The sequence below is a fragment of the Oncorhynchus tshawytscha genome, linkage group LG10 (genome assembly GCF_018296145.1).
Source record: "Oncorhynchus tshawytscha isolate Ot180627B linkage group LG10, Otsh_v2.0, whole genome shotgun sequence".
Lineage (NCBI taxonomy): Eukaryota > Metazoa > Chordata > Actinopteri > Salmoniformes > Salmonidae > Oncorhynchus > Oncorhynchus tshawytscha.
In genome coordinates, this window is record NC_056438.1 from 48029947 (window position 1) to 48043528 (window position 13582).

At 43.2% G+C, this 13582-nt stretch overlaps 1 protein-coding gene across 4 annotated transcripts in view; it reads left to right on the forward strand.

Moving 5' to 3' along the window:
- LOC112260353 (cyclic AMP-dependent transcription factor ATF-6 alpha) overlaps window positions 1-13582 on the forward strand; it is a 44869-nt gene that overhangs the window by 7442 nt on the left and 23845 nt on the right. For all 4 annotated transcript variants that reach the window (XM_042328650.1, XM_042328647.1, XM_042328649.1 and 1 more), the window contains exons 8-12: window positions 6210-6395; window positions 6977-7068; window positions 8587-8766; window positions 12666-12791; window positions 13283-13406. In XM_042328650.1, coding sequence (XP_042184584.1) covers window positions 6210-6395; window positions 6977-7068; window positions 8587-8766; window positions 12666-12791; window positions 13283-13406 — 708 coding nt within the window. The remainder of the gene's footprint in view (window positions 1-6209; window positions 6396-6976; window positions 7069-8586; window positions 8767-12665; window positions 12792-13282; window positions 13407-13582) is intronic.

The window sequence follows — 13582 nt, forward strand, 5'->3', positions numbered from 1 at the left end:
AACACACCAAACGTGTGGAAGAAGGTGCTCTGGTCAGATGAAACCAAAATTGAACTTTTTGGCAACAATGCAAAACGTTATGTTTGGCGTAAAAGCAACACAGCGCATCACCCTGAATACACCATCCCCACTGTCAAATATGGTGGTGGCAGCATCATGGTTTGGGCCTGCTTTTCTTCAGCAGGGACAGGGAAGATGGTTAAAATTGATAGGAAGATGGATGGAGCCAAATACAGGACCATTCTGGAAGAAAACCTGATGGAGTCTGCAAAAGACCTGAGACTGGGACGGAGATTTGTCTTCCAACAAGACAATGATCCAAAACTTAAAGCAACATCTACAATTGAATGGTTAAAAAAATTAACATATCCAGGTGTTAGAATGGCCAAGTCAAAGTCCAGACCTGAATCCAATCGAGAATCTGTGGAAAGAACTGAAAACTGCTGTTCACAAATGCTCTCCATCCAACCTCACTGAGCTCGAGCTGTTTTGCAAGGAGGAATGGGAAAAAAATTCAGTCTCTCGATGTGCAAAACTGATAGAGACATACCCCAAGCGACTTACAGCTGTAATCGCAGCAAAAGGTGGCGCTACAAAGTATTAACTTAAGGGGGCTGAATAATTTTGCACGCCCAATTTTTCAGTTTTTGATTTGTTAAAAAAGTTTGAAATATCCAATAAATGTCGTTCCACTTCATGATTGTGTCCCACTTGTTGTTGATTCTTCATAAAAAAAATACAGTTTTATATCTTTATGTTTGAAGCCTGAAATGTGGCAAAAGGTCGCAAAGTTCAAGGGGGCCGAATACTTTCGCAAGACACTGTAAGGACAGACCCCATCACTCTACTCATGTTACATCCGTGAGACAACATGTTACATCTGTGAGACAACATGTTACATCTGTGAGACAACATGTTACATCTGTGAGACAACATGTTACATCTGTGAGACAACATGTTCTATCCGTGAGACAACATGTTCTATCCGTGAGACAACATGTTCTATCCGTGAGACAGCATGTTCTATCCGTGAGACAGCATGTTCTATCCGTGAGACAGCATGTTGCATCCGTGAGACTAACTCCTCCAGGTAAGTGTTACCACAGTAAAAATCCAGGTGCTCCATTTCTGTCTGACCACTCTCAGGCCCTGTGGGTTTTAAAGTGGCCTTGCTCTCCTAACTACCAGCCTCATCCCTCCTCCACCTGTCTGGGACCACCAAGCCCCCCAGGCAGTAGACACCCATATCTCTTGATGACTCGCCACCTCCCTCCTGATGTCTGGATGGACACTGGGCAGACCCAGGCTTGTTGAGTGAGCACATATGTTGACTGGAGTAAGATATGACTTAGGCTAGACGTGTCACCACTGTGTGCATTTAATTTGAGTGAATAAATCATGGAATAAACCAGAACACAATGCTGGAAGCTACTCTCCAAAAAGGTACGCACAAGAAAGAGGATTTAGACACCCACCATCTCGGATTGTTCTGAAATCGTTTCTGTAGTTATTTTGTTGAAATATCATTTGATCTCAGAAATTAGGCAAATTGATTTCACCCAAATTGGCATTTAAAATGTATAGGTTTCAGAAAATAGTCAATGAATGTAGTACCCAAATACAATTTGGACCAAACTTCTTCCTACTAATAAGTAAGACATGAGAAATCAAAAGCCACCCATGGACCTCCACACCACATGCCAATCTCAACCCCAACAACCAGTATTCAGTATTAGTTATCTAAGTTTGACACGTAGTATGAAGCTGTGGTTTAGAATATTGCTTCTCCATACTATGTAATGTATTCCCTGTGAATCTGGTAATGTTTTATGGATCTGTGGCATCCAGTGGGTAAAACCTGGAACTTGTACACTACTTTATGGTAAATAATGCGAGCAACTTCAATTACAAATTTCTCTGAATATGGGGGGGGACGACAACAGATTCACAGGGAATACATTACATAGTATGAAGAAGCATTACTCCAAGCTTCAGCTTCATATTATCAAACATAGAGAACTGATACTGTATATTGGTTGTTGGGGTTGGATTGGCATGGGGTTGTGGGAGTTCCGTGGGTAGCTTTTGAATTTTGGGGAAGGGGGGTTCCTCATGTCTTAATCATTGTTAGGAAGACGTTTGGTCCAAATCGGATGTTGGGTACTATATTTATTGAATATCTGAACCCTATATATTAAAATGGCCCATTTTATGGGTGCAATAAATTAATAAAATGACATTTTAACAAAATAACATTTCAGGAATGCCAATCCTATCTTTTTCTAACAACAGAAACGATTTCGGAACAATCAGAGATGGTGGGTGTCATGGCTTGCTGAAATTACATGGAGGGACTCAATACAGTAATCTATGTAGGACCCTGTAGTTTTGCCACTGCCAATTTAGCCTCTCACTGACATAATCCATGTTCCTTGTTGTTTTAATGCACTGTAGTAACATCACTGGCTTGGCTGCACTGTTTTTGACAAATTACATTTCATATCAATTTATGGCTGTGCTTCTACAAAGCAGGGGGAGGCTATGCAGAGACGCTGCTAGATAATCATAGTGTAATTTAGGAGGCCAACTTCCTGCCAAAATGTCTTCTTGATGCTCCTGGGAACTGGAATCGACGGCCAAGGAATAGGATGAATGGTTTTCAAAAAGCAGTTAAAAAAGAAAAAAATCTTGATTCAGAAAAATGAACAGACTAGTACAGTAGGGATGATAGATAGATAGATCATTTGTATGGCTCATGGTGGAGAAGGCTCGAAAAGCCTTTGCTGGAACGTAATTCACTATCTTTGAAGACATCCTGTTCATGTACTGTACTGTAAGTCTGTGTACAGTACAGTAGCATATGGCTTAATCCAATCAAACCCACATTGTAGTATTTGCTGTACGCATTAGCTCTTTTCCCATGATAAAATAAAATCACTGGATGGCTTTGGGTACTGTTAAAACCAATTTCTTTACTAGTACAAAGTAGACATCCCTCACAGGTAGATGCCAATTCTAAGATTAACACGTGCTTGTGCATGCATCCACACTCATGTCTGGGAGTAGTTTGTTAACAAAGGCACTGCATAAAAATGGCTAGGGCAATTTAAAGCAATACCGTAAAACAATAACTTCATGGTCCTCCGAGCTTGATGTTATCTCACCACACAAAAACTGCTGATTTCCCCATCCCCCCCACTGTCCAGAGTTTCACATCAACAATAACAAACATCCCATCCTCCAATCAACAACCACGCTGTAATCTACATCTCTTGAGAGCACCAACTCATTGTTTCACATAATTCTCATTTTCAGCCTCATATTCAGATTATGTTCCCAACTCCCAGTTTACCCCACAGTCACTGAAGTGCTAGATTTCTGACTGTCTACCATGGTGGAGGAGGGGGAGTTTGTACTGTTGGCAATGTAGTAGTTACTAAAGGCAGGGTATCATTTTCCCCTTGCAGGACACGTACCCCACCCCCCAACCCCACTATTGGGTAACCAGACATGCACTTTTCGATTTTCTCAAGAGGTCACCGATGGCAGGGTTCCCCCCTCAACAGAGACCAAATAAAATGTGTGGTCTGAATTTGCATAGCCCTGAAATGGGCTGCAGCAGACAAAGCCGTTTGAATGCTATAGCAGGGTTCTCCTGTGGTCTGTGGCTCAGTGGTAGAAAGACTCTGAGAGGGCATTGGAGGACAACAGAATGTATGCCAGTTACTAGACTCTTGAGTGTCTGGCTCTGAGTTTACGTAAACAATGGCTGTCTGCCTTCTAAAAATAAAATGGAACTGATAGGACTAACCTGTGCACTTTATCCTGTTTCATTGAATCATATTTTTTTTCCCCCTAAAACATTGCAAGAGCATTCCTCTATGGGTCATTATTTAACACTGAGAATGTCCTGTCCCCTTCTCTCTCTCCCTGGATGGCCGTTCTTAAATAATCCCACCATTAATTATGTCGGCGTCCTAACAATGTCCGTCCAGCTCCCAGCCCACTCAGATATGGAAAAAGGCTGTGTGTGTGTGTCTGTACATGTGCGTCAAGTTAGGACGTATGAGGTCCGTTCTGGGGAAACATGCTGGAGTCATTATCAGCTTGTAATTGATGATTCCGGGTCACTTTTTCCACCTTTCGCAGCAGCTGCACCTGTTGGGTTTTATTGAGTGAGTATGTGACTGAGTGTGATGTGCTGTGTTAGACAAACAAATAGCCTGCTCTGTCTGAACAGTCAAGATGGCGTCCAAAAGGGTTTACTGCCAGATATGGCTTATGTCTGGTGTAACTGGTGTCACCAGATTTGGTTTTGTAAACACACAGCCAATGCCATCTGCATGCCAAGGCCAATGTACTCGTGTCATATCATCTTTGAATTCTGCTGTGTTGCGGACATTCTTTTTGAATTGTTCATGTTTGTTCGGAATAGGTGGAGTTAAGCATGGTGTTCGTGAGTTGGTGTGGGTTTGATTCTCACGTGGACCACATACTGTATGTACAGTGAAAGTCGGAAGTTTACATACACTTAGGTTGGAATCTCATTTTTTCAACCACTCCGCAAATTTCTTGTTAACTAACTATAATTTTGGCAAGTCGTTTAGGACATCTACTTTGTGAATGACACAAGTCATTTTTCCAACAATTGGTTACATACAGATGATTTCACTTATAATTCACTGTATCACAATTCCAGTGGTTCAGAAGTTTACATACACTAAGTTGACTGTGCCTTTTAACAGCTTGGAAAATTCCAGAGAATTATGTCATGGCTTTAGAAGCTTCTGATTTACTAATTGACATCATTTGAGTCAATTGGAGGTGTACCTTTGGATGTATTTCAAGGCCTACCTTCAAACTCAGTGCCTCTTTGCTTGACATCATGTGAAAATCAAAAGAAATCAGCCAATGCCTCATAAAAATTATTGTAGTCCTCCACAAGTCTGGCTCATCCTTGGGAGCAATTTCCAAATGCCTGAAGGTACCACGTTCATCTGTACAAACAATGGTACGCAAGTATAAACAGCATGGGACCACACAGCCGTCATACCGCTCAGGGAGGAGGCGCGTTCTGTCTCCTGGAGATGAACGTACTTTGGTGTGAAAAGTGCAAATCAATCACAGAACAACAGCAAAGGACCTTGTGAAGATGCTGGAGGATACAAAAGTATCTATATCCACAGTAAAACGAGTCCTATATCGACATAACCTGAAAGGCCACTCAGTAAGGAAGAAGCCACTGCTCCAAAACTGCCATAAAAAAGCCAGACTACGGTTTGCAACTGCACATGGGGACAAAGTGCGTACTTTTTGGAGAAATGTCCTCTGGTCTGATCAAACACAAATAGAACTGTTTGGCCATAATGACCATTATTATGTTTGGAGGAAAAAAGGGGGAAGCTTGCAAGCCGAAGAACACCATCCCAACCGTGAAGCACGGGGGTGGCAGCATCATGTTGTGGGGGTGCTTTGCTGCAGGAGGGACTGGTGCAATTCACAAAATAGATGGCATCATGAGGTAGGAAAATTGTGAATATATTGAAGCAACATCTCAAGACATCAGTCAGGAAGTTAAAGCTTGGTCGCAAATGGGTCTTCCAAATGGACAATGGCCCCAAGCATACTTCCAAAGTTGTGGCAAAATGGCTTAAGGACAACAAAGTCAACGTATTGGAGTGGCCATCACAAAGCCCTGACCTCAATCCCATAGAAAATTGGTGGGCAGAACTGAAAAAGTGTGTGCGAGCAAGGAGGCCTACAAACCTGGCTCAGTTACACCAGCTCTGTCAGGAGGAATGGGCCAAAATTCACCCAACTTATTGTGGGAAGCTTATGGGAGGCTACCCGAAACATTTGACCCAAGTGAAACAATTTAAAGGCAATGCTACCAAATACTAATTGAGTGTATGTAAACTTCTGACCCACTGGGAATGTGATGAAAGAAATAAAAGCTGAAATAAATAGTTCTCTCTAACTATTATTCAGAAATGTACATTCTTAAAATAAAGTGGTGATCCTAACTGACCTAAGACCGGGACTTTTTACTTGGATTAAATGTCAGGAATTGTGAAAAACTGAGTTCAAATGTATTTGGCTAAGGTTTATGTAAACTTCCGACTTCAACTGTATGCTGAATATGTGCGGTAACTTTGAACTGTAACCATGTCACATTCATTATATCAGTCCCTCCTTCTCCACCTGTCCAGGCGTGTGTGGTGCGGCGGCAGCAGAGGATGGTGAAGAACCGTGACTCGGCCACGCTGTCCAGGCTGAGGAGGAAAGAGGCCCAGCAGGCTCTGGAGGCCCGTCTCAGGGGGGCACTGTGTGAGAACCAGAGGCTGCTCCGGGAGAACGGATCCCTTAGGACCCAGCTGGACGGACTTCTCACGGAGGTGAGGGACGGCCCGGGTTTGAACACCTTCAAATTGCTCCGTTCCTTCTTAGCTTGAGAAAACCACAGATCGAAAACGTAAGATAAGTGGAAACAATGGGGTGGAAACCATGACTTGTCCTTTTCACTCACTTACATAGCAGTGATTGTCTTAAAGAAGGGTTGCGTTTTTGAATCTATTTGAACGGTGCCACAGGCTCAGACAGACACGAAGAGCAGGGATGTGTTTAATTCCAGGAAGTTGCTTCGTCCCTTGTGCTCTTGATCAATCCCTTGATCACTTTTTGGATCTGATAGGACAAGATCAGATTTCAGAGGAATTCATAGGTGAAGCATTAAGCAATATGGCAGTAACCCCACCTTGGCCTATGGTAAGCGAGAGGGGATTTTCGCCACATTGTTAACACCTATCCAATCCTCTTGGACCTCCGCAAGTGCACAGGGGCAAGGCCCTAAGGGTTGATTCATTTTATTGAAGTAATCACTGATCTAACATGATTCGATAGGTGAACGCTTGTGCCAATGCATAGCTTGCGTAGATCCAGCTAGGTGAAATCAGTCGATTGGTCTCTTACTCCACAGAACACTGTTCTGAAGGTGACGGCTCCAAAGAGACGGGCTGTGTGCCTTATGGTCGTCCTGGTCTTCTTCGTGCTCAACACGGGTCCCATAAGGTGAGCGTGTGTGTGTGTGTGTGTGTGTGTGTGTGTGTCACTAGTGTGTCATGACAACCCTCCACAAGCCCTCATACAGTGTGTCACGACAACCCTGGACAAGCCCTCATGCAGTGTGTCACTGTAGTATATGTCACAACCAATGTGTTTGAGTCTCTCTCCTCCAGTTTCCAGACTTAACATCAACCACATTTACATATGATCATCTATGCAAATGAATGCAAATGAATGATCTATCAATGGGTGGCTTTTATGTCAGCCAGTCAGTCAGTCAGCTCTTTGCTATGTCCAGAGTTGGATAATTCACCAACATGCCTTATAAATTAGGCGTTTCCCCCCAATGTCTCGGAAAAAAGGCCACATCCCCCCTCAAAAAAATTCCCTCACGAAGGAAGGCTTTGGAAAGTTGGATGTGAGTCGGGAGAGGAGAGGGGCTCTGAGTTTTCCATACGATCAAGCTTCCCAGAACTAGGAATGTGGGAGCGTAGCTTCCCTTCCACACCGGCCGGCCGGTTCGGAGAAACAGCCTGGAGATGCTATTTCATTTTTAGTCTCTAAATGTATTCTACCACTCCGTTCTGAATGGACATGTCCCTTTTAAATCCTCTCACAAGTATTTGTTCAGTAAACCCCAGTCAGGAGCTGAGCGAACTTTCGCTAATGTTTCCTGCTCATGGTGAGACTAGTTTTAATAAAAACAACACCAGTGTTTCCAGTCATAGCTCAAGTCAATATGAAATGTTTTTTTTCAATGAATAAGTTCCTGCTGCTGAGTTGAGTCTTTTTTTTCACTCCCACGTTTGGTTTTCATTTGCAGGAATTTGAGGGGTGTACTTTTTTTTTTTGTCTAACTGTTTTCATTTGACACTGCTGCACAACTTGTCTATATAAGGAGCCCGACGACGTGTGTCTTTGTGTTGAACACTGCTCTCAGATCTGTAGTGTCTGGTATTGTTTTGGCTCGAGTAGGAGACCACACGGTTTATCCTCTTTTCTCTCACTCTCTCGCTGTGGGTGCGCGCGCGCATGGCCGTGTGTTTTTGTGTGTGTGTTTGTGTGTGTGTGTTTGTTTGTGTGGTTTAGCCAAGAGTGCCTTCCCTCTCCTATGCCACGTTAAGCTTTGTGCGGTTTTCGGTCTGTAGTCTGGCCACTATAACCAATGCTTTGCTTCCTGATCTGTTATTCAGATCACTCTTCCTCTTGTCTTCATCGCCCATCTTGGTTGTTTCATGCTTGTGTAGGCATTTTGATAAAAACGAGCCTTTACGGATTCATAACAAATTAAACACTAAGTTAACATCAAAATGTCAAATGGGAAACAATTTTTGATCTGTGTTTGTGTGTGTCTGTGTCGGTGTGTGACTGATTCACTGCAGAACATTTCTGTCCTCAAAGGGAAATGCTCTAATACTCTACTAATGTTCAGATCAACGTGTGTGTGTGTTAGTCTATGTTGTTCTTGCTGTGTTTGGCCTGGCTTGTGTAACTGAAGGCCCTGCCCTGTCCCTCTGGTTTCAGTGTGTGGGAGTCAGAGACCAGCAACTCCAGCCTGTCCACTGGGAAGCCACAAAGCAGCCGACATCTGCTCAGCTTCTCCCCCGACCAACAACAGAGGCGAGGGGAGGAGACACCAGACCCCCAGTCCCCACTGGAGCCCCTGGATGCCCAGTACCCACAATCCCACCAATCCCAGGACAGGTAATTAACACAACATGAACATGAGGGTTTCCTGACTCAATATACTTATAATACTGTTTATACATACAGTGGTGCAAAAAAGTATTTAGTCAGCCACCAATTGTGCAAGTTCTCCCACTTTAAAAGATGAGAGAGGCCTTTAATTTTCATCATAGGTACACTTCAACTATGACAGACAAAATGAGAAAAAAAAATCCAGAAAATCATATTAGGATATTGACCAAATACTTATTTTCCACCATAATTTGCAAATAATTTCATTAAAAATCCTACAATGTGATTTTCTGGATTTTTTTCCTAATTTTGTCTGTCATAGTTGAAGTGTACCTGTGATGAAAATTACAGGCCTGTCTCATCTTTTTAAGTGGGAGAACTTGCACAATTGGTGGCTGACTAAATACTTTTATGCCCCACTGTATGTTCTCTCTTACATGCACACACACACACAAATATACAGTGTGTGCACATACACACGCACTACCCTTGTAACTGAACACATAGTTACCCTATTTTTTGTTCCCAGGAGTTTCTTTTAATTTTACGTCAGTCTTTTTATTTGTTTCCTTTGAATTGCTTCTAAATGCAGTCTGCTGCCATGGCAAACTGATTCATTATCGGTTTGTATTGGACTTATGTCACTGTCATTTCCTGCCCGCAATGATTTAGAAACCTCATCGTTAACCATTTGTTCCACACAGTCTTACACCAGGTGGTTCCTTCTCATATAAGGATAAGTAGCACCAAAGAAGCCTTAGCACAGCACTCTAGCCCTGTAGGAAACGTGATGCCCTGTTATGTATCAACGAGAACCAATGGTTCCTGCTAAGTCTCTCACTGACTTGTGATTGTACCTCAGTGTTCTGGCAGAGGCTGTCTCGAGACACTCGTTTACCAGAAGCTGAAGAATGACTTAAGTAAGTAGATGGGATGCTCTTACTGTACGGGAATGTAAATTACTGTAATCATATGTCTGGGGTACACCCTAGGCTCGTTAATTCATTGGACACGGACCCAGTCTTCTCTTGCCTCAGTATGTTCCACATCAGAAGTACTTTTCTGTTTTTATGGACTAATGGAAAATCAACTAGAGGTGTGAGGTTACATAAGTGTTTTCGGTGTTCAGGTACTCTTTACAATTGTCAATTATCTCACTATTCACATAATCTTGGTTCCCAGAATAACCAAATCTTGCATGCACGCTGACAGGAACTCTACTATTTTACACACCATCGGCCAGATCACGCACAGGCTTAGATCGATTGGCTTTAAAGCTGGAATTGTTAATTGGTGAAACTTCCACGTCCATTTGAGATATTACAACAACAAAGTAGTAAAGGCAAACAACAAACTCTTTAAAAAAAAATCAAAGACTTGTTCCTCGGACGTCATTGCACGTGCGATAGAACAGCAGAATACGTACTGCAATTTTTACAAGCACGCTGCTTGACACGTCACTCTGTTTTATCAACAGAACCAAAACAACAAAGGCACGCCCATTTGTGGCGCTGTTTATCCTAATGCAGATTCCATCTTAAAGCAAGAGCGAAATTGTGGTGTAGATCTTGGGGGAGATAAACAGTAGACGTGTGGTCTGGGGGTCCCCCCCCCGAATTTGTAAAAACATTTTTAAATGCATTTTCAGCAATTCTACAGTTTGACATGACTTATTATGCCTCTCTTGAGGCGTTTTTTGAAAGCAGTATGTGGAAGGATAATTGGAACGATAAGTCCTCACCATCATTAATGACGGTATTTCAAGGCAAATATTAAGAAGACACAAACGATAAAGACTGACTACTATTGTAAGGATGCACGTTAATATGTACATAGGATATATTCTACTAAGTTGATCATACATTAACTATCACGTTTTGTAGTTTTCATAGTTTACAGGTGGAAGGCATACACTTGGGGGGGGGCTGAATATTGAATATGAAATAAATCTGGTCACTGACACTGGGACACCTCAGGGTTCAGTGTGGTCTAAGTTGAACTGAGGACTGGCTGATTGCCTGTTGAAAAGACTGGGAGAAAGAGTCAGGGGAGAGTCTCCATTGAAACTGTAAATTAGTCCAGGAGTAATCTTTCCCTTACTGTTACCGAAGCTTGAGGGTTGACGTAATTGGTTCCAGGCTGGGCTCTAAAGTTGGCTTACATACATACACACCTGACTGCAAGGCCAGTGCTGGCTTGGATGAGGTTGAGTGACACACTGAAATCAGGCAATTCTAGGATATATTTTTTTCTAGTTAGCAAAACCAGAGAGGTAAGTAAAGGCAGATTGAGGGGCATTGTGTAGTGAAAAGGGTCTGTGTACAAAACAATTGGCAAGTCCTGGTTTTGTGAATATTCCAGCCATGAATAGTCTTTGTACCATGTGGCATTAAGAGCCCTCTTCCTGTTACCTTGTCCCTGCTATGTTCTGGGGAACACCTACCTCCAGGGGGCCCCACAACCCAAAAATAAACAAACAATTTTTTGGGGGGTTTGTTGGAAAACTGCTAACTTCCTGCTTTTAAAACATTTTGCACTGTTCTATATCTCGGGGGGCATGTTGTCGTCACCCCCCATCCCCGTGGCAATTTCACCTATGCACATCTTTGTCTTGGAAAAATGCTCACGAACCAGGAATAAGATGAGTAAAAAAATAAATAATGCTGAATTGAAGAGAAGTAGGTAGACTCAAGTGTTTTACCAGGCTTCTGGAGTAGAATCGGAGGCATCCAAGAGCACTTAATTCTGTCCCAAAAAACAGAACTGTAGAGGAATTGATCGGTTGTTTCTGTTTGACTAAGCATCTATTTCCAGCCCTGCTTTTATTTTTTTTTGGGGGGGGGGTTGAGAGTGCTCATTTTATCTTGGTGGTAATATTTACGTCCTGTTATACAGGATTCACGAATGCTTACCTTATTTAGACACATCATTCTCTGGTGACACATCTGTGGGTTGAATTGGCACAATAAAATAGTATTACTAGGGGTGTCTTTTTAGTGGCCAGTTTAATTTTACAGTCACCACTGGTCCGTCCCCATGTGTCCAGCTGCCTGCAACAAAGTACTACATCACCTACTGCAAATAGCCTGCTTTGAGCAGATGATAGTACAGTGCTAGGCTAACTTAAACTGTGTGGTAATGGGCCGTTCGACATGAGTAGTCGTAGAACATATAGCCTCGTTATCATAGGAGGCTACATAGCATGAGCAGATCTGGGACTAGGCTATAGAATGTATACACAATACGGCATTTTTTGGGGCTAATGGACCGTTTTGATGCCCGCATTCTCTACCCTATTGTGTCCTTCTGATCTGGAGCCCAGGGCTCATTCATCTGGTCAACGGGTTTGGAAGTGGAAGTTCCACACAGATGTCGGGAACAGACCATTTATCAAACCGTTTCCCAAGAGACCTCCAGTCCAACGTGTGTGTGTGCTTGCGTGAAGATGAGGCCACTGGCTCTGCAGGTTATTGTTGCAGGTCACTGCGTAGAACTCAACGTAACCCCCTTCTTTAACTTATGACCTAATTCATCAACTAAGGGGAAATGTTTGGCTTTCAAGTCACCTGAGGTGTTGTTTGTTCCAGATGTGAATCTGCTGCTCGTTTAAAATTGATGAACACTTGGGACGTCCGGAGTAAGTGACTGATTATTCCGGGTTCATATTCCAGTCCTTAGGCCACAAGGAAAACCCACAGCATACACCAGCATATCAGCAGCTGGATCACAATGAGATCACAGAGGGAAGGTGAATGTGTTGTTGATGAGGTGTTGATTCATCTCTCTCTCTCTCCCCTTACCTATCTACCTCTCTTGCCTTAACCTACCTACCTCCCTCTCTCTCCCCCTCACCTCCCTCTCTTCTCTCTCCTCATCTCCCTCTCTCTCCCCTCTCTGTGCTATAGGTGGGAGGATTATACCCCAGAGGAGATGGCTCTAGCTGTGGTCAAGAAGGAGTCTCTCCTGTTTGGGTCACCCTCCTCGCCCCCCTGCCAACCCCACTCTCCTGTCTCCAGGTCCAAGTCTCTCCGGTCAGTACTAACAAAGTCCATCTGATTAGTAGCCTACTACCAGCCGAGAATTTGGTTCTACTTAGCCTCAGTCTACCAGCCTTCTTGTCTCGACCACCAGTATGGAAGCAAGATTAGAACATCTGGCTCGGTACCTCGATTTCAGAATACAATTCCATATTGAACTCACTGTATTACCTACCTGAATTGAGTATAAATGAGTCCACTCTGTACTCTCTGTAGCGCTAGCCTTTGTCTTTCCCACTGCTAACTAGACTGTAATGTGTGAGCCATGTTGGCAGCTCATGAAACCAAACTGTTCACCAGTCATTTTGACGCCGTCACAGTGGAATGAAAAGGTGGCTGGAACTGGGAAACTCACTCAGTCTTCAAGCCGTCATCATTTGAGAGGGATGAGGCACATATGAAAGCCAGCTGCTGCTTTCAACAGTTCTGACATGGAAGCCTTTATTAACTTCAATCTGAATATTCCTTCTTCCCCTATAATCCAGTCTGACTCAGAACTTGCGAGGCTGGGTTCATCGACACGAAGAGGAGAGAACCAAGTCCACACGCTCTACCACTGATCAGTCCAGACATACAACAACAGATCAGCACACATCCAAAACTGTCCTGGTAGGTTAGACGACTCTTCTATGACCTGCTTGTCTACAAATCCGCGAAAAAGCTGTACTAACTAGGTGGTTGGTTTTCCCTGGTCAGGTCCCATGGCCCAAATAATGAGACGTTTTAAAGTGTGATCAAATGTCCGTAATGGTCATTGCATATTTTTCGGACAGGTTATTAAGCAG